The following is a 26,046-nucleotide window of genomic DNA, read 5'->3' on the forward strand; positions in this document are numbered from 1 at the left end:
ACACAAGGAAAAGAGGGTAAAAAATTTTTGGACTTCTGGGAGCAATTGATAGTGAGTTCAATTTTGGACATTTGAATTTAAAAATAAGGGGCACTCTAGCTGGTTTTGCTCAGTGGATAGAGTGTCGGCCTGTGGACTGAAGGGTCCCAGGTTTGATTCCGGCCAAGGGCACATGCCTGGGTTATGGGCACCATTCCCAGTGGCGGGTGTGCAAGAAGCAGCCAATCAATGATTCTCTCTCATCATTGATGTTTCTATCTCTCTGTCCGTTTCCCTTCCTCTCTAAAATAAAATATATATATATTTTTAAAAAAAATAAAAATCAGGGGCTGACATTCAAGAGAAATGCTAGGGCTGTTCATGGCTACAGTTGTGAAAAACCATGATGGAGATGTGATTACCTTGGATTAGCAGGTAGAGTTGGAAATAAGGTGGGTCAGGAGAGAACCCTGAGATTATGCCAACATTAAGATGCAGACAGATAACAGTCCATAAAAAAGACTGAGAAGGAGCAGAAGAAATAAAAGGAGTGGACATATGACTGAATTGTTCTGGAAGAATAAATAAAAACTTCAAGGATGGAGTGGTCAGTAATTATGGTTTCCTGGGAAATTCACGTTTGAGGGGGTATTGAAAGTATTTTTTTTTAAATGTTCTGTCTAGTAAAATGAAAACCGATATTAAATTTATCACTGTGAGGTTTCAGACCTCAGATGTTAGAAATACGATTTTTTAAACTACAAACTCTTTCCAGCCCTAATGCTTTCTTAGTTAAGCTTTTGTATGTGGAAGTATATTTTTAATAGTGGTCAAAAAATATAATTCAGGCTATACCAAAGTTCCAGTGTTCTGCCTCTCCTTGTGCTTTTCTAAACCCACATTCAGAGACACATACTTCTGACTCACCCTTTAGGCTGAATGAGTTGCCTGTGCTTCACAGATGTTGCCTAATTCATCTTTTATCCCACAACTCCGAGTTTGGGATAGAAACAATAACTTTGTGTTATAAACTAAAGGTGAAGAGGTGTTAAGAAATTTACCAGATATTAACTGTGGGTAGAACCTAAATTCCCAGACTATGATTCTCAAGGCAATCTTTAATCTCAAGGAAAAAATCTCGGATTGAGAAGAGACTATATTTTGAGTATCTTCACCTCTGTTTGCAGCGTGATGAGGCAGATAAGAATGAGTAAAAGCTGAAATTTAACTAGTTAAAATTTAAACGATTCTTCTGAGAAAACTCTTAGTAAACACAAACTGAGATGAAGCAATCATATTCATTTTCTACCTAAAGTTAAGATCAAATTTAATGGATCAAAATTCTGAAAAGCTACCGTTGAGCTCAACAGAAATGATAATCAAGAGTCAGGATGCTTCTTAGTTAATTGAAGGCTGGGAAGAGAGTCCTAGAAGTCCCAGTTGCCTTTCCAAATACTTGTATTAATTAAATTAAAGTAAACTCAAGTCCTTTGGGGCCCAGCACATTTCATTTTGACCCTTCTTAAGCCTTTAAGCAGTATCTCAGCTATCGTTATTGCTGCTATTGCAATCCCAGAGTCAAGTAAATCTAAAGACAGGCTGCCCCCCCCCCCCCCCATTTTGGCACATTTACCCAATAATTAAAGAGGAAGTAAAGGTAAAAATATGCAAACCTTCCAGCTTGTAAGTAATAAACTGTTGCACTCACACAGGTTTTGCACCAGAGTATGAGAGATGAGACTGGCATGCTTCCTCTTACCCAGCATTAGTTAGCATAAGACTGAAGGTAATCCTAATTGGGACCCTTTGGCAACAGACTAGCAGACATGAAGTTTCGGTAGATTCTTCCAGTATATTATTAATAGGAGACACAGACAGAAAGAGACACATGTGTCGGTTGAGTGGCTTTTTGGTAGCTGACAAATAATAGTTTTATTAGAAAGAAATTAAATGTTTTAAGGAAGGAAACAGTAAAGACATAGATCGGATGTCCTTGGACTTTGCTCTAGTGTACAGCCTTTATTATTTGACTGTTAGAATCATTTAAACTATAAACTAGAAATAGAGAAATTAAGTTAATTTAATAACCATTGTGCACCTTATTATCTCATTTCACAAACTTATGAAATACTCCTTTCATCATTGAGTGTGTGTATTTGCTTTTAATTTTCTTCAAACCCCAACTGATTTCAATAAGCATTCTTATAGATGGTCTATATTTATTTTCTTTTCCTTATAACTATTAATAGTTGCTTCCTGATGATTTTTCTCAATCTTGTTTCTCCAATTTCTTCTCTTTTGCTGTTTTCCTTCTCAACCTTACCATAATACTTCTGATCTTCATCAGGAGCCCTATTTTTCCCGCTCAGGTTTTCCTCCCTTAAATCTCTTCTCAGCTTATTTCTCTCTCAGTTTTGGCTTGCTTTCCTTTGTCACTTTTCTCTTCCCCTCTGTGTCCTTTACCCTTTCTTTGCCCACTTTTATGCAGCCAACAAGAGCTAGAAACAACACAATTCAATAACTTGTCACACATATGGTTAATAGTGGACAGTCTGCATCTGGGAAGGTTCAAGGCGAGCTCTCTTTTGATATGCCTCTTGAGGATTAATAACAACAGTGGAGCAACCCTTCATGTCTATTACAGAAAAGACAGATGTCAGCTAACCACACACATAGCAGAAAACTGGAAAATAAGATCTTTGATCTCCAAAAGCTCCTAGAAAATATATTTGTTGTCAAGTTGATGTAATAAAAAGAAAGTGGAACAGAGTGCTTTGAAGACTGTAGGAGAGAGAAATCTAAGATTTGGTGCTCAGATTATATGAGTGTCCCCTTTCCTGTCTCTTTAAAACCATTAAGGAGAAATTCATTCACATCCATTCCAGCCCACGATGTATCTTAGTAGGTTGTACGTTCTCTGTGCTGTGACATTTGTCTTCCCAATATCCTAGCCATCCAGGGAAATGCTGGTGACGATGCTGGAGCAGAACTGGCCTGATTTCATTCTCTTCTGTTTGCCACCATTCTGGTTCAGCCCTCATTTCCCTCATTCTCATCCCTCTGCGCTCACCACACACTTTACTCCAATTTTTTCTCCATCCTTGTGCCAAATAAATTTAGCAAAAGTGCTGCTTTTGATATATGACTCCTCTATTCAAGAACTTTTTCATAGAAAATGAGCTGACATCGTAGTCAGGAGTTACCTAATTTGTAAAATGATGCTTTGGTAATAGCTTTTGTATCAACTTTACAGAGTTGTAATGATCCAAATAAGATGATAATATATGTTAACATGAGTCATAAGCTATCCAGCCCTTAAAGTATAAAATCCTATAACTGTGGATCCCCTGATAGGCAAGTCCAAACCGAGAACTGCTCAGTCATTCCATTGTACCAGTTCTGCTTGTACTGCTGTCTCCCTTTCACCTCTGTCTTTTGATCACACTGACTATCTGTCAGTTCCCAGGTCAATCCTGGTCTCATCTGCTCCTGAACCTTTGCATTTGTTGGGTTTTGTGTTGTTTTACCTGCAACTGAACTTTCTCCATCTCTCTATTTTTTCTTTCTTCTGCTTTATCAAGGCATAATTGGCACATAACATTATAGATGTTTAAGGAGAACATGTTAATTTGATACATACACATATATTGTAGTATTAGTTAATCATTTAGCTGCCATTTTTTATTGGTGGTGGGAACATTTAAGATCTAATCTCTTAGCAACTTTGAAGTATATAGTACAGTATTGTTGATGATAATCACTATGCTGTGTATTAGAACTCTAGCACCTATTCACGTTCTAACTGAAAATTTGTACTCTTGGGCCAATATCTCTCCATTATTCCCCCCACCCAGTCCTTGGGAAATCATCATTCTATTCCATTTCCACAAATTTGGCTTTTTAGATTCCACATGTAAATGACATCATATAGTATTTGTCTTTCTCTATCTGACTTATTTTTCTTAGCATAATGTTCTCAAGGTCTAATCATGTTATTGTAAATGGCAGGATTTCCTTCCTTCTGATGGAAAATACATATATATTCCATCTTTTTCAATTTATTCATTGACAGATCCTTAGGTTGTTTTCATATCTTGGCTATTGTGAATAATGCTGCAAAGAACATGGGATGCAGATCCTGTTTCATTTTCTTTGGATATATATATATATATACCCAAAAGTTGGATATATATACCCAAAAGTAGGTTTGCTGAGTCATATGGTAGTTCTATTTTTAATATAATGCATTTGAATCAAAACAGTAGGATACTTTCCACCTCTTTAGAGAGCCCTTCTCTATGTACACTGTCCTTATGATTCTCTTTCATAGTATTGTATCTGTTTCCTTCCTAGAACTTGAAACATAATCCGTCATTGCTACATTTGTTGATCATTACTTATTTATTTTCTATTTGCCACACTAAATTATAACCTCCATGAGAGTAGGCATATTATCTATGTGGTTCGCCATTGTATTTATAGATTGTATCCCAGGCAGAAAATGGGTACAATTAATTAAAAGAGTAATATGCAACTTGACCAAATGGTGGAATGACCAGAACAACCGCTTGATCAGTTGCTGTGAGGCACACTGACCACCTCCTGGCCCCTCCCCCTGGCCGGCAGGCTCTGATGCCCTGATGGCGAACAGGGAACTGGGAGTGAGTAGTGAAAGGGGGAGGTTCTGGCTGCCAGCAGCTGGGAAAGATGGCCCTGATCGCAGGCCAGGCCTAGGGACCATACCCGTGCATGAATTTCATGTGCTGGGCCTCTCGTTATGTAAATAAAATAATTTCTTCTCTTTTGTTGAATTTATTGGGGTTACACTGCTTAACAAAATTATATAGGTGCACAATCCTACAGCACATAATGTAGTGTGTGTTCACTACCCCAAATCAAGTCTCCTTCCATCTCTATTTATCCCTCCTCCCACCCTCCTACCATTCTCTACCTTCTCCCAGTCTGCCCCCATGCCCGGAAATCACCACACTGTTAAAAAAAAAAAAAAAAAAACAGAATTAGTTGGGTTTTCTTTTCGTTCCAACAATGCTAATTTGACTGCTTTATAATTTTTACCCAGTAAAGAATTTTAGCCAACTTCTTTCCTTCTCTTCCCCATTAACTATATTTAATTTTTTCCCTTTGCTTTTGTACTTCCTTTTGCTTAGAATGGAACTCTCTTCTCTGCCAATCTTCCTCATAATTCAAAACTTTAACAATCTCTTATAATTAAAGTCTCACTACTCTAACTCATACTGAGCTTTTTCCTCTCTATCTAAACACCTATTTTTACCTCTACATTTTAAATTGTTATTATTTTAATATTAACCTTTTAGGTGCATTTTTCTTTTTTAATTATAAAATTAGAATATTTGAGGGTTAGAATTATATTCTTTTTCTGCTTTATGTTTCCTTCCCCCAACAGAAATTGCTAAAGAGGTTTTGTGAAATCATTAGGAGGAGAAATTTATATCTGGATAAGCCTTGGAAAACATGGGTTCTTCATGAACTTACACCTCAGAATGGCAGTAAAGGGCATAGTGGTGAGAACTGAGACTCATTATGCATATTGCATTGTAGTGCTTGGTTATAAAAATAAAAAACTGAGGCCATTCTTGGATAAAATTAAGTATAAGGTTGCCTAATGACTCCCAGACTTACTATTAAGATGCTATTTTGAGTATCATATGTTGAAATGAAAGAGACATACTGGCACAGTTTGTGATACTGTTTATGTCTAATGATTTTAAAAAAAATTATATTAACTTAAGAAAGATTTGTATTACAATATTCCACTTACGACAACTGCAATTGTATATATTTACAAATACTAGATTTAAATTTTAAACTCCATTTTTACTGAATAAGAATGTCAAGAATTACTTAGTTGATTGACTATGAAATATAAAATTATTCCGGTATAAGGTCTAACAACTTGCTTCTTTACTGTTGTTGATATTAGCTCTGGGATATGTTTCTCTGGGAAATTAATCTCCTTTGCTTTGAATTCTCTGAGAAGATACAATATTCTGTTTTCCTATTTCAATCTTATAAAATGTTTAATATTTAATAATAATAGTTGAAGAAAGAACACTTATTCTTTGCCATAATCCATTTGGGTTGACTAGAAATTACTAGAATAGGAAAATCTTATTATTTCTCATGATAGCTTAAATAAATCTTACTAATAGCTGCAGTGTATTCCATAATTTGTCTCCCTGAACATACATTTCAAGCCATCTTCTCTATTGTCTGCTCTATTATACAAGCTCAAAAGCCACACCCTCAATTTTCCTAATCCCCTCCAGGCAGGGTGGCCATGAGACAGGAATAAAAAGACAAAGCTTTATTAAGAAATTTAGGCCTTGACTACAGCAGTCAACTGGTGACATGAGGTACAAGCATGAGGATGAATATCTACGAGCTGAGGATGAGAGAGAGGGGCAGGAAGATGAAATGAATACCTAAAAGCACCGCTGACTAACACACCACATTAGCTCAGGACCACCAGCTGCCAGGCTTCCTGTTGTATGAAACAAGTAAATTCCTTGAAATTTAAGCCACTGTATCTGGTATAAATTTTATAGTATTTTCAGCTCAACACATTCTTTACAGATACAATTAAGTTCAAATTTAAACTGGATTACGTAGAGACTGTACTTAATAAGTTCTAGTCAATAAACATTTCAGTGAACAATTTAAGAACAGTGGACAGCATTTTCATACATTTTTGAAAATGTATACAATTTATTATTGTCTAATGTTCAGGTAACACTTTCACTCATTCAATCGATGTGTTGAATGTTTATGCTTCTTTGCTATGGGCAAGTCATGAAAACTCAGCACCTTACTATACCATTCTTATTAATTTTCTTTCTAAAGTTGACAAACACCTCTCACTTCATAGTAAAGATTTACCAATAGCGTACCAATAGATATGATACTGCATAAGCCAAGTATACCAAGATGCATTTATTTTTTCTCTGAAAACTGAAATAATTGCAAAACAAATAAGTGAAAAATATTTATGATAGCAAAACCTTATTTCTACACATATGATTTTAATCATTAATGAATAGCATTCAATCTTTTAATTTAGATATGGACCTATAATTTCAATAAGGGATTTTACTTGGAATATATCCTTAATGACTTTATATTCATCTAGTCTGTAGATTAATTTCTATTAAATTAAGTTTATTTCTTTCCCTACTGCATATATTTTAATGGTTAATAGTTGACATTATTTCTCAAGTTATTTCAAAGAGATGCCAAATCAATACTCAAATGACTTTCTGTAAAATTAATTATTGTTGTCTAGGTAGTACATGTGTTTGGTATACAATTGAAAAGTTACGAAAGGATAGTGAAAAGTAGGTCTCTCTTCTCCAAACACACAGCTCCCCTTCTTGAGGGAACTACTATATCCAGTTCCTACTATTCCCAGTTCTTATCCCAAAACATTTTAAATATACTGTTTCCTCTATTGGACACTTAAATAATTATAAGTGTAAACATATTTTACAATTGGGGTGCTAAACTAACTTCCAAAACTGAATTTTTCTCTCATGTTCTGAAAGCACAAGGATGATTATCGGGCATCCTGTTAAATATTAGTATGGAGACAATGCATATTCTAAACAAAATCTAAGTTCTAAGATCAAAAGTGAATAAATATTATTTTAAGGAAAATAACAGGTGTTTTTACTATTCAAATTTGATAAATATACACAAAGGAAATAAAAGAGACCTAACATCAAATCATAGATACTATCTAGGTTAATAAAAGTTTAAAGCCATCTCTGTTTTCATTTTATGCAATGCTCAAACAAGAATTAAGGATCTTTGTCTTACTAAATTGGTGAGATTATATTTATTATTGGTAGATGAAGATGAGCTTTGTAAGGTGTTTTAATATAGCATTTATTAATAGATGTTTTTGATCCCTCTTCCACTAAAAAGTGTTTGAGTAGTAAGAAAGAGTAATCAGAAAACAATCTCTTACCCCCTTACATGCTTTTAGTAACTTTTTGTTTAAAGGTTACCAAAAAATATGTTTATAATTTTAGTCAATTATGATTTTTAAAAAATAAAAAAGCAGAGCATAAACTCTTTTTAAAGATATATTTTCTTTTTAAATGATAGTTGACATACAATATTATATTGGTTTCAGCTGTAAAACATAGTGACTAGACATTTACATTGGTTACAAAGTGATTATCTTAATAAGTCTAGTATTCATCTGACACCAGACATAGTTATTACAATACTAGAGGCCCAGTGCATGAAATTCATGCATTGGTAGGATCCCTAGGCCTGGCCTATGACAAATTGTAATTTTATCATTTTATTATGCATGCATTTGATTGCTAAAGACATTAATCCTTTATTATATGATTATTAGGAGACATGAGTATTTTTAATAGCTAAATCTCAATAGCCATCTCAGGTATAACATTCTATCTAATAAAGAGGGAATATGCTAATCGACCCTCACATTGTCGCAAAGATGGTGACACCCACAGTCACAAGATGGCAGTGCCCAATCTTCTCAAGCCCTGCTGGGCCAGCAGGCACACACCTGCCTTCAGAGTCTGCCAGTCTCCTTAGCCCCCAGCCGACCAGGGCCAGCCAGAGGCACAGCAAGCCTTGGATGGTGGCTACCTATCTGCCCAGGGCTGCCTGAAGCTCAGGTAACAGGGCTGGCCAAGGCTTGTGCTGCTGATAGTGGCAACAGCAGAGATGTGATGGGGGTATCACCTTCCCCTGATGGTCAGGTTTCCTCCCACCCCTGAGGGCTCTCGGACTGTGAGAGGGGCAGGCTGGGCTGAGGGACCCCTTCCTCCAGTGCATGAATTTTCATGTACCAGGCCTCAAGTTTTTTAGAATTTAATTATTTCAACAAATATTTTCCTCTTTAATTAATAAATGAATTTTATTTTTTCCATTACCATTTATATCCCCTCTATTCTTTTCCACCTCTACCCACCCCTCTCCACCCACTAAAACCACCACACTGTTGCTTACTCTGTTTTATTTATATATATAAATCAAAATATATATTTTGATTTCAGAGAGGAAGGGAAAGGGAGAGAGAGAGAGAAAGATCAATGATAAGAGAATCATTGATTGGCTGCCTCTGGCACACTCCACCAGGGATCGAGCCCACAATCCAGGCATGTGCCCTGACCAGGAATGGAACCCTCACCTCCTGGTATGCTCAACTGCTGAGTCTCACCCGTTGGGCTCTACTCTGTGTTTTTATTTAGAAGGAATTCTAATTTATTCTAAGAAGGCCATAGAGCATTCTAAGTTGATATAGTTAATAACTTTGGACTGATGTCCCAATGCTGTTCTGAGCTGGCTGTCCTAGCACCTCTCCTGTGGCCCATGATGCCAGGTATAATTTGGATAATAACTATGATTCAGCTCTCACTTCACTATGCAGAGTAGTTTCCACCCACTGAGAGATTCTTGAATATATGCAAGTTTTACAAAGATGATGAATAACATAGTAAGGCCAGGTTGTTTGACCTGTTCCCATTTTAAACAAAAGAGATATTTATATGTGCATCACATAAACTTCCCTGTCTTACAAAAAAAAAAAAAAGGCTTTGTTTCCCCTTTACAAATACAAAATATAAATCACTACCACAACATTCTCACAGCAATGGAAACTCAAATGAAAACAGGTTAGAAGAAAGGATAAGCCATAGAGGATAGAGTAGCTTTTAAAATCCCACTATTTATTGTAGAAACACTTAATAAAGCAAATGCAATATTCAAATATCATTGCACATGATCTAATCAATTTGAATAACATTATCAATATACCATTATTTTTTAGGGTATGGAGTTATTTGGTATATTGTATTTTTCAGCAACAGTTTAAAATATGCTACAAGTTAATAATTGAACAAAACTAAACATTTTTCTCAGTGATTGAATACCAGAATTATCTTCTAAGGTAGAAATAACCTTGAAGTCATCCTTAAAAAAATTTTAAGAGACTTGAAAAACTTGGATTAAGATTGAACACTGGGAAATACAAAGTCTTGTAATAAAGCCCTCATTTGTTCTTTTCTATTAAATTTCTGATTCTGGTTACAATTAAATTCTTCAAGATAATCTTTAGCCTCTTATTAAACTTGTAGAAATGGCCAGTGCAACTTGCTTACTTCTAAAAGCCTCAGCTCTCACAGACACAAAAGTGGTACATGGCATAATGTAAACCTGTGGGAACAGAACAACAATATGTCTGAGAAGAGGAAGAGAAGCTGGAATCAACAGCAAAGGAAACAGTCAGCCCTTCTAATGCTAGCTCTTAGAGAATGCTCCTCTCACAAATTTGCCAGATTCTCTGCTCACAGTGAAGCGTGGAGGAATAGTACTATAACATTTTTAACTTATATAGAAATTTACCCTCAAATAGCCCAAATGCTTGGAGTCTGCTGATTAATTAGCATCAACTCAGATGATTTATCTAACTCAAGGCATACTCTGTAGTTTGCCAAGCATGTTTTGGTGAAGATTGGAAGATGGCCCCACAGTGCACTGTCCTCTAAGAAAGCCTTTGGGAAGTGAAGCAGTCATTCTATTCGTTGGAACAAAGCTTTTAAAAAATATTTTTTTAATTGATTTTGGAGAGGAAGAGTGAGGGAGAGGGAGATAGAAATATCAATGATGATAGAGAATCATTGATTGGCTGCCTCCTGAGAAAGGGAGAGGGAGAGAGAAATATCCATGAGGAGAGAGGATCAATCGTTGATTGGCTGCCTCCTGCACAACCCACACTGGAGATTGAGCTCAAAACCTGGGCATGTGCCCTGACCAGGAATCGAACTGTGACCTCCTGGTTCATAGGTCAATGTTCAAGCACTGAGCCATGCCAGCCTGGGTGCTGGAACAGACTTTTGCCATAAGAATCTGAGAAGTAAGAGGTGAATAAATGGCATTGTGCAGGTGCCAGCAGAACCACAGAGGAGCCAAGTTTCTAGACTGGATTACACATGCAGCTGTATTGTGGACCCAGGTGACACCAAGAACTTTCGAATAAAAGGACATCATTTGACTGGAATCACTAGCAGTGGACAGTATCTAATCGGACTATTAGGCAAGAATGGATGATCTGTCAGAGGATAATGACTTCCATTCTCGCTCTAATGCTCCGTATTAATGACCTTTCAGGGTGGTTGATACCATTGGAATTTCATCTGCCAAAAAGAAAGAAAGCTGGTAGTAAATGGATCCATTCTGAATGAAGGCAAAAAGGTGTCCCTGAAAAGGACACAGAAGTACAGTTATTGGAGAATAAGAACTAATGTGGAACTGAAACTTGCACTTCACAGATAAAACTCTTTCATTATCTCTGAATGGAGTCTAATGCTCCCTCCCTCTCTTCCTTCTTTCCTTCTTCCCCTCCTCTCTCTCTCTGTCTCTCTCTCTGTCTCTCTCTCTCTCTCTCTCATGATTTTACTAAAGACAGTAATGTCCAGATGGCATGCTTACGCTTCACCAAAAAATTACATTCATAGACAAAACTTTCATCATATAGGTCCCGTGTCCCCCCAAAATCTGAAATTTGAAACACAGCACTGAATTTTAGCAGAGTCTGTTTATGATGCATTAGCCTATCAGTTGGAGGTGTGTCTTCCTAATCATTCACGGGACATAGATTGCTCATGTCTGCAGCATGTGCTGAATGCAGCCATTGAGGACTATGTGGTCTAGGTTAGAGGTCAGCAAACTTTTTCTATAAAGCCCAGGTAGTAAACATTTTAGGCTTTGTGACCATATGGTTTGTATTGCAACTTTTCAAAACAGCTGTTGTAGCACAAAAGAAGTAGCCACACACAATATATACATGAATGCGTGTGGCTATTTTCCAAAAAAATCTTATTTATGGACACTGAAATTTGAATTTTATATAATTAAAAAATATTCTTCTTTTGTTTTCTTAAAATGTAAAATTCATTTTTAGCTCTCAAGCTGTACAAAAGCAGGCAGCAGGCCAGATGGGCTGGAGTGTGCCACCCACTGGTCCAGGGTATAATAGATTAAAAATAATTGCCTTAAATATGTACAAGTACAATTTCTATAAGTTTGCATAGATGAGAGAGATCTCTTTTAGTTGGAAACTTCATGAGGGAGTTGTCATTACAATTAGTTTGAAGGGTGGAATCATAAATTTTTTATTTTAAAATTTGTCTTACATTTACATTCACTTATTTGATATTCACATTAAGCTTATTCTTTGCAAAATTTAAATTCTTGTGACATATAACATTGAATAGATTATTATATTTTGCATGCTGTGTGTATTTTTTGTTAATATATTATATTATATTATAATTATTATATTACCATGCTGTGGTAAGAAATACTTAACATGAGACCTACCCTCTTAACAAAATTTTAAGCACTCAATACAGTATTTTTATAGACACAATGTTGTATTGCAGATATCTAGAAATTACTGGTCTGGTTTGTATAATTGAAACTTATACACATTGAATAGTAGCTCCCATTTGCTCCTCTCTACCATATGGAGAATGGATTTTAGTAGATAAGGTAAAGACCCACACTGGGACACTTTTGAGAGTCAAAGGGCTCATTATTAATGGTTACATCAGGACAATAGTGTAAACCCTGGATGTTCCATAGAAACTTAGACATATGGTTATTCCAGAGTAAGAGTCTAACGGGGCCATGAATAGAGAACCCTGAGTGTGATCAGGGAAAATTCATGAATAAAAAATCCAAGTAGGTTGAAATACATTCAGAAGAATAGAGATGAAGCAAGGAAGATAGTCTGGGACTTGCGGTAGGATTTAATTTCTAGGTTCTTAAACATAAAGCTAAGACATTTGTTAATTTTTCAATAGTGGCAGAGAGGCACTGTAGTTTTTAAACAATTAAGTGATATCATCATAAATCAGTGCTATCCGTAATGTGGAGAATGCTATGTTTTAGGTAGAGATTCCATGCTAGAGCCCAATTAGGAGATCATGGCAATAGTCTAAAGAGAAGATAAGAGGATCTGGACTGAGCCCACATAGTAAGAATAGAAAGAAAGACACATCAGAGAGAAGGAGCCAAGAGTACTTGTCAATTGAATATGAAAGAGAACCTAATAAAAAGGGAAAGTCAAAGGAAGCTCCCAAGATTTTATGTTGAGGTGACTGTTGGCATTCTATATTTGTGAGTTAGAGTGAGGTGAGGAAGGGAGGTGTGCAAATCTATATATATATAAAAGCCAAGCGATTGAAAGGTGGAATGACCAGAATGACTCGTGGCTATAATGTGCACCATGGCAGCCAACCAGTCTGATGAGTGGTAGGGCTGGCCAGCCAACCATCCATGGCCCCTACCCCTTGAAAACCCCTCCCCTGATTACTCCCCCACTCCCCCCCCAACCCCAATCACTGAAGTGTGACCTTTAGAGATTCTAAGTAAACTCTCTCCAGACTTCATAGACCAGGAACCTGAATGACAAATGATCAGGAGGAAAGCTGCTCACGGTCTACTCTAGACCATCAATCAGGTGTCCAGGAGAGGTGCCCAGCACAACCACCATCTTCCTGCATTCTCTCTCCACTGCTTTACTACTAAAGAGGGCCGCCATACCACACCACGGCCTCTCTTTAGAGGGTTTGTCAGCAGGGAACTAAACCGCACTACCTGTCTAGAGAGAGGCTTAGAAACAGAAGCTGTAAGTGTCCCTGACACTAAAGCTCCTTTGAAGATTCAACTCATCCAAAAGCCAACAGCAAACGTGTATACACCCTGCAAAGATCTTTGACACTAATAACTCCCCCAGGCCGGCCCCACCCACCCCCAGTCATCCCCCCTTCCCAATTGGGAGCAGGCCGGCTGGACCCCATCCATGCATGAATTCGTGCCCTGGGGCTCTAGTGAATATATAATTGGGGTCCTATTCTTTTTTCTTTTTTTTTTTTTTTAGTATATTTTATTGTACAGAGAGGAAGAGAGAGGGATAGAGAATTAGAAACATCGATGAGAGAGAATCATTGACCAGCCGCCTCTTGCACACTCCCCACCCGCAACCACAGTACATGTCCTTGACCTGAATCGAACCTAGGACCTTTCAGTCTGCAGGCCGACGCTCTATCCACTGAGCCAAACCGGTCTCGGCGGGGTCCTATTCTTATTGTAGTTTGGAAAAATACATATAAAATAGTAATGGTACTTCTGTAGTTTAACTTTGAAAATACTTTGATGTCAGGGTAGCTTAATCTGAATAAAGTTTTAATAACTTCCTGATAAATTTGAGAGTGAGTAGCTTTTTTTTTTTAATTCGGCTTTGATCAGAGGGAAGGAGAGGAAGAGCGTTGGGGGCATATTTCTCTACAACTTATCCTTTCTGGGACCTAAGCTAACAGGATGCAACCCACTTTTAGCCTGGAACCATGGTTCTTAGTGCTTGCTATTAAAGTAAAAATGAATCTACCTGAGAAAATGGCACAGCCTTTAGCCAGAATATGATTCAGAAAGATTTTCAACCAGGTGCTGGTATCACTCAAGTTGCCTCAATACCTGTCTTGGGAAACTTAAAATTTTAACCAAATTAAATCCTTGGTTTTTAAAAATAATTCATTTCTTGCAGAACATATAGGGTTGTTACAGATGCCCTGAAATCAAAAGAAAGGAACAGTGATAAGATGCTACCAATTGTAAAGACTTGAATTAAGCTTCTGCTATGTTCCTGATTCACAAATGTGCCTAAACTATACTTTATATTTTGTTTAAATTTAATTTTTCTAAGTAGTATTTTTTTTTCCTGAAAGGAATATGTCTGTAAAAAGGGAGAGAAACAGATGAATTAATAGAGAAAATGGCAGGCAATTGTCATTATCTGAAAACACACACACACACACACACACACACACACACACACACCTATTTTTAAATGGAAATTTAAAAAATAACAAAGAGAGTCAAATTATAAGAGGAACAAATTAAAAAATACAAATGTCTCTATAGAAAAACTTTCCTGCTTTTTGAGACTCTTGAATTTTTTAATTTATAATTTTACTGTGTTCAACGTTTTGGGGTATGGTCTGCTATTTTTCTAAAGCATTGTACCAGAAAAGAAAAGCAGACTTGAATATATTATCCTCCCTGGTCCCAGAATAGAATCTCAAACACCTGAAGGTGTGAATTATTGAGAGATGCTATTTCACCGTTGTGAGACTGCGGCGAGGAACGATTGTATGGGCACCCAGTGCCTGGTGCTGTAGTGCATCCTGGGCACCAAAAAAGAAATAGAAATGTAGTGTAAAACCCTATATTGATCCATTACTTTAACTGATGCCCATTCCTTAGTGCCAGTAGCTGGGGAGTGTGGTTTTTACTTTTCAAAAATTTTCTTCAGAGCTCTGCTTCTTCCTTGTGTTCTATCTTTTGAAGTTGGCAGTTTATTTTATTTACCTCCCTAGTATACTACAATAGTATATGTTTATTTCTCCACATGCTTAATTCATAACATTACACATATATAACATTTTACTACTGTGGAACACTAGGTCATTATAAGTATGCATTACAGTATATCTATACTAATAAAAGGGTAATATGCTAATTAGACCGAATTGACTGGATGTCTTCTGGACATCAGACTTCCTTTGGGACAAAGCCACAGTAGCAGGGGCCAAGGCAGTGGCAGCTAGGGTCAAGATCAGGCCAGTGCAGGGGAGCAGTTAGGGGCGATCAGGCTGGCAGGCAGAGGTGGTTAGGGGTGATCAGGTAGGTAGGCATAGGGGTTAGGGACAATCAGGCAGGCAGGCAGGCAGGCAAGTGGTTAGGAGCCAGCGGTCGGTCCTGGATTGCATGAGGGATGTCTGACTTTGGGATTAGGCCTAAACCGGCAGACAGACATCCCTGAGGGTTCCCTGATTGGAGAGGGTGCAGGCCCGGCTGAGGGCCCTGATCCACCATGCACAAATTTCATGCATCTGGCCTCTAGCATTAGATATAATGTAAATATATAGATATCAAATATAGCTATATATCCTGGCTGGTGCTTCTGATCTCCTCCTTTCCTCCCTCTTCCTGTAGTTAAGATTACACACAAAGGCTTTGACAACTTGACGACTTCTAATTAAAGCACTGCAGTGTTCCAGTTTTCTCTCCTTTAGTCCCTCACCTGCAGGCATTTCTTATTAAGTGTCTGTGCTATTTTACAACTACTCTGACAGAAGGAGAAGCTGATCGTGAGTAGGATGTGTCAGAATGCATTTGATCAATGAGAGATACTCTTCTCATCCCTGTGCAGATGTTTGCTTCCTTTCCTTTTTATTAAATTTATTGGGGTGACACTACTTAACAGAATTATATAAGTTTCAGGTGTACAAGTCTACAACACATCATTGGTACACTGTAGTGTGTGTTCACCACCCCAAGTCAAGTCTCTGTTCATCACCATTTATCCTCCCCCCTCCTCTTCCACCTCCCACCACCTCCCTTCCCCTGACCATTACCTGTGTTGTCTGTGTCCATGATTTTTTTCTCTTTTGCTTCGTCCCTTCACCAACCCTTCTTTCTAGACCCATCCAACATCTGTCAGGCTGCTGTATATCTATGAGTCTGTCTCTAGTTTGCTTGTTAGTTCATTTTGTTCATTAGATTCCACATATGAGTGAAATCATATGGTACTTGTGTTTCTCAGATTGGCTTATTCCACTTAGCCTAATGCTCTCCAGATCCATCCATGCTGGTAAAATTTCATTTTTTTAATGGCAGAGTAGTATTCTATTGTGTAATAGTGTATTCTAGTGTGTACAGCTTTTTTATTCACTCCTCTACTTAGACTGCTTCCAAATCTTGGCTTATGAAAATAATAGATTTTTACTTTCACCAGTTGTTAACTAAAGAAAACCAGAACTCTGTTTTCTTCTCTTTTTATTATTAATCTTACTAGAGGCCCAGTGCATGAAATTCATGCATCGGGGGGGGGGGGGGGGGAGGGGGGTGTTCCTCAGCCCAGCCTGCACCCTCTCCAATCGGACCTCTCACAATCCAGGATTGCTAATTCCCAACTGCTCACCTTCCTGCCTTCCTGATTGCCCCTAACCATTTCTTCCTGCCAACCTGATCACCCCCTAACAACTCTCCTGCCAACCTGATTGATGTCTAACTGCTCCCCTGACAGCCAGTTTGCCCCCAAATTCCCTCCTCTGCCGCCTTGGTCACCTCTAACTGCCCTCCCCTGCAGGGTTGATTGCCCCCAACTGCCCTCCCTTGTAGGCCTGGTCCCTCCCAACTGCCCTCCACTATTGGCCATCTTGTGGTGACCATCTTGCATCCACATGGGGGCAGGATCTTTGACCACATGGGGGCAGCCATCTTGTATATTGGAGTGATGGTCAATCTGCCTATTACTCTTTTACTAGGTAGGATAGAGGCCTGGTGCATTGGTGGGAACCAACTGGTTTGCCCTGAAGGGTGTTCCAGATCAGGATAGGGGTTCCCTTGGGGAATGGGGTGGCCTGGGTGAGGGGCCTGTGGTGGTTTGCAGCTAAGGCCCTGGTATCTGGGATATATTTATCTCCTACAATTGAAACTTTGTAGCCTGGAGTGGAGGCCTAGGCAGGTGGAATGCTTGGCTTTCTGTCGCCAGGGAAAACCTTAGACTGCTCTCTCCAGGTCTGTGGCTGCAACCATTTTTCTTGGGATTTACCTTCTATAAAACTTTGTACCCTTAAGCATAGGCCTGGGCTGGCCAGGGTGTGCAGAAAGCTTGGCTTCTTCCATTGCCGGGGAAAGTTAAGCCTCCCTCCTGCTCTCTCCATTGCCACAGGCATGTTGGTTGGGTTTATTTGCATAATTGCTCCTGATTGGCTGGTGGGTGCAGATGGTGGGCGTGGCTTGTGGTGTTGGTTAATTTGCATATTAATCTTTTATTAGATAGGATAATTTTTAAATCCAAATGTATTTTAAAATCTAAAATCCTTGGGTTGGATTCAAACAAATGATAGTTTGTGTCATGGGTAACTTTCTATTGCAAGGTAGGAGGGATGTGTGTGAAATTTTAGATATATCTAATTTGAATCTTTAAAGAAAACTGTAATCATATTAACATAAAGGCTAAATGAAAAAAGTTTGGCTTTAGAGATCCAGATATTTGCCTGCCTCTGTAGCTACCTCTCTCTCTTCAACCTTAGGTAAGTCAACTCATGTTACTACCACAAACAACCTGATGGTATTCTTAGAAAATTTACAATGAAAGCAGTAAATGTATACAGGAATTTATCAATGTAAGGTATTACTGTATATATTACTGCATAATTATTATTCATTATTATTACTGATAACACCTCTACAAACAGTGTGTAATTTTCACCTGCCTATGCTAAATGATTAGAGCATTCCATTTGCCCTGAAGATTAACTTTTCCCTATGAAAATTCTCATGGGCAATTTTTAATCCTGTCAAATAGGTTGATTTTATTCTTTGCTAATAGATTTTTCATTAAGTTTCAAATAGAGAATGGTTGTATTATTTCTCACTTTCAAGATACAGTTTTTACCTTCCAGACCACTCAGAAGCTGAACAAGCTATAATATTGGGAATGGGAAAAACTTTAGTTGAAAACCTTGACTATCCCTGCTAGATGTTGGCTTGACTTGTGAGCCCTAGCAAATCACTGCATCTATGAGCCAAATTTTCTCTAAACCTAATTTGGTGATATCTAGCCTTTAAGATTAGCTGGTTTTGATCATTAGAAAGTTACAACTCTACTTTTATTAGAAAGTTTATGTAGTTAGTCCTTTATTTAATTAATAGTACCCTTAAAATGTGTATGTACAAAGAAAATAAATAAAGGGAGGAATGGAAATAGTTGGGAAATATATATATATATATATATATATATATATATATATATATGCCATGTGTTGGGAAGGCAAGAAGATAAAAATCATAAAATTAAATAGTGAAAATTCAATTTCAAATAAAAAAAAATTATTTCTCAATGTTGGCGTACTCTCATCCCTAAAAACATTTTACAAATAAAAACCAAGAGAGAATAAATACTAAGAATTCTGGGAGTGTTTCTTTCATCATGGAATTATGAACCCTTTTTTTCTTTAATTGCAGAAACACATATGATCCACCTTTCAGAATTATTGGATGTCAAATGGCTTATCATTATATTTTGTACAGTAAATAAGAAGTCATCTTGGACCCCTTTTAATTCTAATTTCTTTTTTGTCTTTAGGGGTTGTACAGATGTTCTGTGCTGCATGGTCTTCATACTGTTCATTATTGGCTACATTTTTTTAGGACTTATAGGTGAGTAAATACAAGTATAGATGATATTAAACATTTGTTAATGGAATAATTAAGTCAGTATCACACTTTTAACATTAATCAACTTTTTCCTGAAGTATCTTATTATTGATTGTTGTCTTTTCACCAGGATTCACTAGGTAGCAGATGCAATGAAAAATAAACATAAAGTAGGTTATTACAAGGAAAATCCAAATTAGTTAAGTAAATCTTATATAATAAAAGTGTAGTATGCAAATTGTCCCCTCAACCGGGAGTTGTCTGGGAGTTTGACCAGGGGGCGGGGCTGGCAGGGGGGCAGGGAGGGAGGCCCTGGCCAGTGGCAGCAGCCAATAGAGGCCCTACCAGTGCATTAATTTTGTGTACTGGTACAATTATACAGAAGGAGGTTTGTAAAGCTTCTTTTTAATCATTTTTACTTTTGAAATTCTATTAAGCAGCTAATTATGTTCATGTTGCTATTTACTAATAAGAACTAGAGCCTAGATACTTTAGGTAATACATAAACATTTTTATAAGAAAATTAAAAAGAAGGGGTAATTTTTAAGGATTTCTAAAATATAAGGGAATATGCATAAGTTATATGCTAATACTACCACATTTTATACATGGAACTTGAGCGTCAATGAATTTTGGTAAGCATAGGGGTCCTGCAAGCAATCCCCCATGGATATGGATAAAAGACTGTGTATTATGATAACAGTAATAAAAAGGGGAGTTTGAAATGTAAAAAGAAATTGATAAATACATTTAATGTCATTTCAGTCTTCTTTCACGGAGGATTATTTTGTGATATGATGAAATAAATCTAAAGTCCATGTAGTGGAATAAAACAGAAAAAAAGAAAAAAAAAACCAATTTTATCTGATAATACGTAACATGTAAAAAGTCTTATTATTTTTGCCTACCAGAAATAGATATCTATTTTTTATTGTTAGCTTAATTTTTTTTTTATGAAAATGAAAATAAAGAGGAAAAATACAGAGATTCTTTATTTGGATTTTTAAAACACTACCAAAGAGACTAGTATGAATATTTTCTATAAAAAGGTTTTGCAATTGCCTGTGAATTTATCACATTTTCCCCCAGAGACTCTAAGTCCTGTCCTTTAGATGTTGACCTAGGAAACTTTAACATATTATTAATAGGATGGGAGCTATAAAAGTCAGATAACAGCTTCTAGTATCAAAAACTAGGGCCTGGACTTAATGTGGGATGTATTAGCAGAGAGAAGGCTGGGCCTGCCTAGGGAACAATGGAAAATACTCTTTCCTGCTTTTCAGTTTTATCTTCCAATAAGAGACATCTTTGAGAAAAGCAATTTAAAGTAATTTCCAGAAGATCATCTCAGTAATACCATGCAAAAACTACTTAAATTTGGAGAATTCAAAAGTAAGGCAGGAAGATAAGGAAAGAAAGAAGACTAAAGGAGCATATATCACAAAACTAATATACTCTAAGCCTTTGGAAGATTTCTTTGATATTTCTTTAACTATTTTAAAGTATAAACATCAATGTAATCATAGCACAATACACCATCCATAAATTAAATGTTATAATAAAATTGTTTTTTTTTATTATACAACTAAAGGAATGTAGCTTCTCTAACTTTGGGACACATCTTGTTTGTGTAATTATTTTCTTTTTACTTTTTGTCATAGAATTGAAATTTGTTGCATAAGAGAAGACTTGAAGTCAAGTAGATGTAGGGTTTCCTCCATTTGTTTGGTAGAATTGGGCTAGTATCTTAACCTAAGTTTTCTTATCTATAAAATAAACACCATCTACTTTGCAGCGCTATTGTGAGAAGTAAATTAAATAATAATCAGCTACACCAATAATGCTACATAATAGAACTAGATAGTAGTTCGTTTGTGGTTTTGAATTTTATAAATTGCTTTAAAATGTAATTTATAATTTCTATACTAGGGGCCTGGTGCATGAAGATTTTTGCACAAAGGGCGGGGAGAGAGGGTCCCTCAGCCCGACCTGCACCCCCTCCAATCTGGGAGCTCTCAGGGGAGCCCTTTCCAATCGGGAGTTTCTGTCTTTGCAATTATATAAGCAAATTGTCTGAGACCCCAATCCAGTTTGGTTTGTTGCTCACAGAATAATAGAGGCTTTTTTTTTTTTCTTTGCTTCATTGGTAGAGATTTCCTGGAAGTTTAGGATATCTTCCCTTTAATTTTTCCTCGACACTCTGATTTTACTAGTCTCTCACCTTTGCTTTCCCTCCATCTCCCACTGCAACAGTAACTTGCTCCAGGCTCACTTTGCTAGGAGATCAGTCTGCCACTATAACTATGATTCCCAGCATTCCTGGTGCTCCCTGCGCTCTGGGCTTCAGCTTCCAGTCCTGGCACTAGAACTACTATTCCCAGAATTCCTGTGCTCCCCACACTCTTGGTTTTCCCTTCCTTCTCTGTCTCCATCTCATGGCCTCTTGGTCTTTCAAGTCCTCCAAGCCACCAGCTCTTCCTCTCTGCTCTCCATCAGACTGCTTGGGGATCAAAATTCCCCATGCAGCTCTCCTACTCTACTCTCTGCCCTGTGCCTCTGTTTGTAAATTAACCCACCATTTTTGTCTGGTTAATTTGCATATTCACTCCTAATTGGCTGGTGAGCATAGTGTTATTAAGTTCAATTTACATGTTTCTCTTTTATTATATAGGATAACAACTCATACTTTTGGTTATTATAGTTTGAATGCATATGGGAACTTCATAAGGGTCTTATACTGTGCCCAGAATCTTTTTATTAGGAGGCCTTATGGCTCTCCTCCATATCTCAGAGATACTCTGTTTTAATCCACAGAGAAATTTCATCCTTACCTGGATCTGGGAAAGCCACTGCTACTCTCAGTCCTGTGGAGACAGGAGAGGGAAGCACTGGGAGAGCTACCATTATTACCTCTGGAGTGAGATAAGAAATTCTCTTTTTTCGTTAAGAACTCCATATCAGTTTGTAAATGCCTTAATCCACATAAAATTAGAGGATAAATGTTCCTCGTGTAAAACTGAATTTAGTGAAACTCCCAAATTAATCCTGAGGCCACTGATCAAAATGAATGGCTCACCAAATTTATTAAATATATATGCTATCTTTACCTGAACTATATAATAGCTTTACTAGTTTGTTTCTAAGATAAATTTAACTCTTTGGTTATATCTAAGGTTGAGCTGAAAGAGGAATGAAGGAAAACAATTGGTAGAGTTACCAGGTGTATGAAGAATTTTTTCACATAAAGGAACATGTACCTTTTCCTGAGGAAAGATGATGCTAAGGCAGTATAATAGTTTGTATAGTATAGTAGTTTGGCATCTTTAGCCATTTTGTTAGATCAGGACCTTTTTTTAGGCCTGTCTTTCATCTATGTTTTGCTATTAGAGAGCTGTGTTTCTCACAAATTCTGCTGCAGAAAAACCGATTTTTGCCCTTATGTGGAATATGGCCAGCTAGCATGCAACAAAGGCACTTGACATTTGACTGATGAAAAGCAGAACTTCTATTCAAGTGGGGAAGTGGAGTGAGAGTAGAAGGTAATCAAATCTCCTTGAAAGATCAAACTAACATTTATGATAATAGCCCTTTTTTGTCCTACTTCACTGATGGTTGCTATTCAATTATTTGCTAACTAGAAAAAAAAGAATAGTAATATTTCTTATGCAAATTGTTCCTATAAAATTGTGCAATAGTAGCACAATTTTAACAGTCAATAATTTTTTTTTCCTTTTCAAATGGATTTCCAATTGAATGAGTTATTTCCTTGTTGCATTGAATTAGGAGGCACTTGGAGTTAGGGTCTAAAGATTTTTTAAAAAATTTTTCCTAGGAATATTTATTGCTATTGAGATAATAGGAAGTCAAAAAAAAAAAAAAAAAAAAAAAAAAGAAAGAAAGAAAGAAAGAAAGAAACAAAGAAAGAAACAAAGAAAGAAAGAAAAAGAAAATTAATGCAAACAAGATTAGAACTCTGTCATCATGCTATGAGCAGCCAAAGCCACATAGAGAAGCCACGTGTAGGGGTCTTGGTCAGCAGGCTCACTGAGCTCCCAGGGATAATTAGCATCAGCCCCGTAGGGCTTGTGGGTGATTGAAGCCCCAGTCAACATCTGACTGCATGAGAGACCCCAGGGGCCCGGCTGAGGCTTCCCCAAATGTACAACTCCTCATATCATGAGCAAAAGAAAATTGTTGTGTTAAGCCAGTAGATTGAGTATGATGGGTACAGCAACAATAGATAAACAGAGCAACATTCAGTACCTGTTTAACAAGACCTAAAACATGGGTATGGTTTTGAGACCAGGTTCAGAAGCCAAATGGATTGTGAGGAGACTGTCATGAGAGTTTAAAGGAAAGTGAGGAAAATACGACTGGAAACAGAAGGGAAGGGAACCTTATTATAATACTGGTGAAATACTTGGCACACTGTTGCCAATGGCAGTATGGGAAATAGGAAATGTGCCCAAAGGATTCAGTGATTTATCTAAATAGATCATCCTTAGGAGAGGAACCAACCCTCATCTATACCTAGACCTGACTTAGGTGAGGTGATGAGATCCAGACCTTGAGCCTAGCTGGCTCCACTGAGCTCCCAGGCATAATTACTTTTATTGGAACAATTTTTAAATTGTTCCAATCAAATTTATGAAACATATATTATATTTATAGGTAATGAGAACTAGCGTTAAATGTCCTTCTGCTTTCTTTTCAAGTATATAATTGTTTTAAAATTAAAATACTTATTTACACTTCTTTTTGGTTTAGAAGTCTTCATTTTAAAAAGCAAGCAGTTTGTTTTGACTTTTTTTGAACATATTTCTTTGTGTTGAGTGATATTTTTACTGTTGTGTTTTGCTGAATACATGAGTTCCGGAGGATGGTTTCAAGTGGAATATTGCTAGCATGAGAGTGACTGATTTGTGCTCAAGGACACGACCCCAAACTCACCATTGGGTGGAAGAGGCCACCTGTGAAATGATAAGGAACATTTTTCTTATCCAGGCCACCGGATACAGGGCTGCTTCCAAAAATGCTCCCACAGCAACAGTGTCATCAGCACAGATTTCCAAATTCGGTATCATGTGTCCTATTATCTGCTTCATTGCATTTGTAAATTGCTTGTGTTAAAAAGCCATAAGCACAATTTGGCCGGCCTGTTCCTCACATATTAAAACAGTTAAAATGTACCTTTAAGGGATACAAAATAATGATTTGAAAACCAACATTCCCAACAAACAAGTGGTTTGGGAATGCCTTAGCTGCCCCAAACAGATTTGCAGTTAATTTTTAAGTGTCAGTGCAAGCAGTTGGCCTACTCCCATTTTCTCCTCGAAGAGGCCTCTTTAATTTCTGCCACTTCTGACTCAACCCCAGAGCACAACAGGAACATGCTTTGCAAAGGTTTGAAAATGAGAGATGATTCCAGATAATTATACTTGTCCCTGGTACTTGAGTAACATACATTTCCTTAGTACGAGTGAAAGGACAATTTGCCTGAATGAAGTTTTTACCCATTTCTCACCAATCTTTTCTTATCTGCGATGAATTACCCAAATAGGAGTGTTTTACAAATAAATTCTCTCTTCTCTCTTCTCTCTCCTCTCTTCTCCTCTCTTCTCTTTCCCCCCGGTCCCCCTTCTCTCCCACACATGTATCCTCTTCACTTAAAGTGGTCTTTTAAAGTTATTCTTAAAACTTAGAAAGTTAAGGGGATAAGATGATCAGTCCTGATTGGTACTGACTGCTGTGTAACTTTGTCACTTGGCTTATTATCCAGTAACCAGGCAGTTTCATTCTAGAGGCTGTACTCATACCACCATGCAGTCCTGCCTTGCAGTTGCTAAAGAAGATAAATGGGGATTCTTTAAATAATGAAGGTCACTGAGAGGGAGGGGGCTGACCAGAAACCCATGATATGCTGTGGTTCTGGTCAGCCACAGCAGATCATGTGCTAATGCTTTTTTCTTCCTTCCATCCCAATTTCACACAGAGTTGAGTTGAGTTGGCTTAAAACAGCGAGTGTCAAAAAAAACAGCACTAGTGAAATAAGTGAAAAACAGGTTTTCTCTCTCTCTCTCTCTCTCTCTCTCTCTCTCTCTCTCTCTCTCTCTCTCTCTCTCTCTCTCTCTTCCCGAGAAAGGGAGAGAGAAACATCCAAGTAGGAGCATAACATAAATCAGCTGCCTCCCGCATGCCCCCTACTGGGATTGAACCCATAACCCTGGTATGTGTACTGACTGGGAATCGAACTGCCAACCTTTGGGTGCATGGGAGGATGCCCAACAACTGAGCCACACCAGCCGAGGCAAAAGCAGGTGTTCTTTTGCAAGCAAAAATCACAAATCATCTGATTGCTGCAGTTTGTATGTATCATTGTTTACATTCAGTGATTGCTTGCAAGATTAGCTTCTATTATGTACCCACTAAAGAGAGAAACACATTCTTTATGATAATCCACAACTATTAATACATGTTTGGTTTTTCCTCAGTTAGTGCTTATATTATAGATTAAATAAAATTATGTCTCATAGTATCTCCTCTGGGCTTTTTCTGGCCAGGAAGGTCTCAAAGGATTTCATGTATCTTCTGAAAAGGGTGTGTTTACTATAGTAGATATTACTAATGAATATTATGTGTAACATTTTCAGATATAAGAAATTACATCTTTTTTGAATGATGAGAACTCTTCCTTCAAGCAAGGGTGTTGCCACTTCTGGAGCTACCATACAATTAAGCAAATAAACACTGAGATGAGTG

At 37.3% G+C, this 26,046-nt stretch overlaps 1 protein-coding gene across 2 annotated transcripts in view; it reads left to right on the forward strand.

Annotated features, from left to right (window-relative positions):
• SLC44A5 (solute carrier family 44 member 5) overlaps positions 1–26,046 on the forward strand; it is a 311,252-nt gene that overhangs the window by 211,100 nt on the left and 74,106 nt on the right. For both annotated transcript variants that reach the window (XM_084873496.1, XM_084873495.1), the window contains exon 4: positions 19,217–19,290. In XM_084873496.1, the coding sequence (XP_084729622.1) occupies positions 19,217–19,290 (74 nt within the window). The remainder of the gene's footprint in view (positions 1–19,216; positions 19,291–26,046) is intronic.

This window comes from Pipistrellus hanaki (assembly GCF_964339955.1).
Source record: "Pipistrellus hanaki genome assembly, chromosome: 2".
NCBI classification, from domain to species: Eukaryota; Metazoa; Chordata; class Mammalia; order Chiroptera; family Vespertilionidae; genus Pipistrellus; species Pipistrellus hanaki.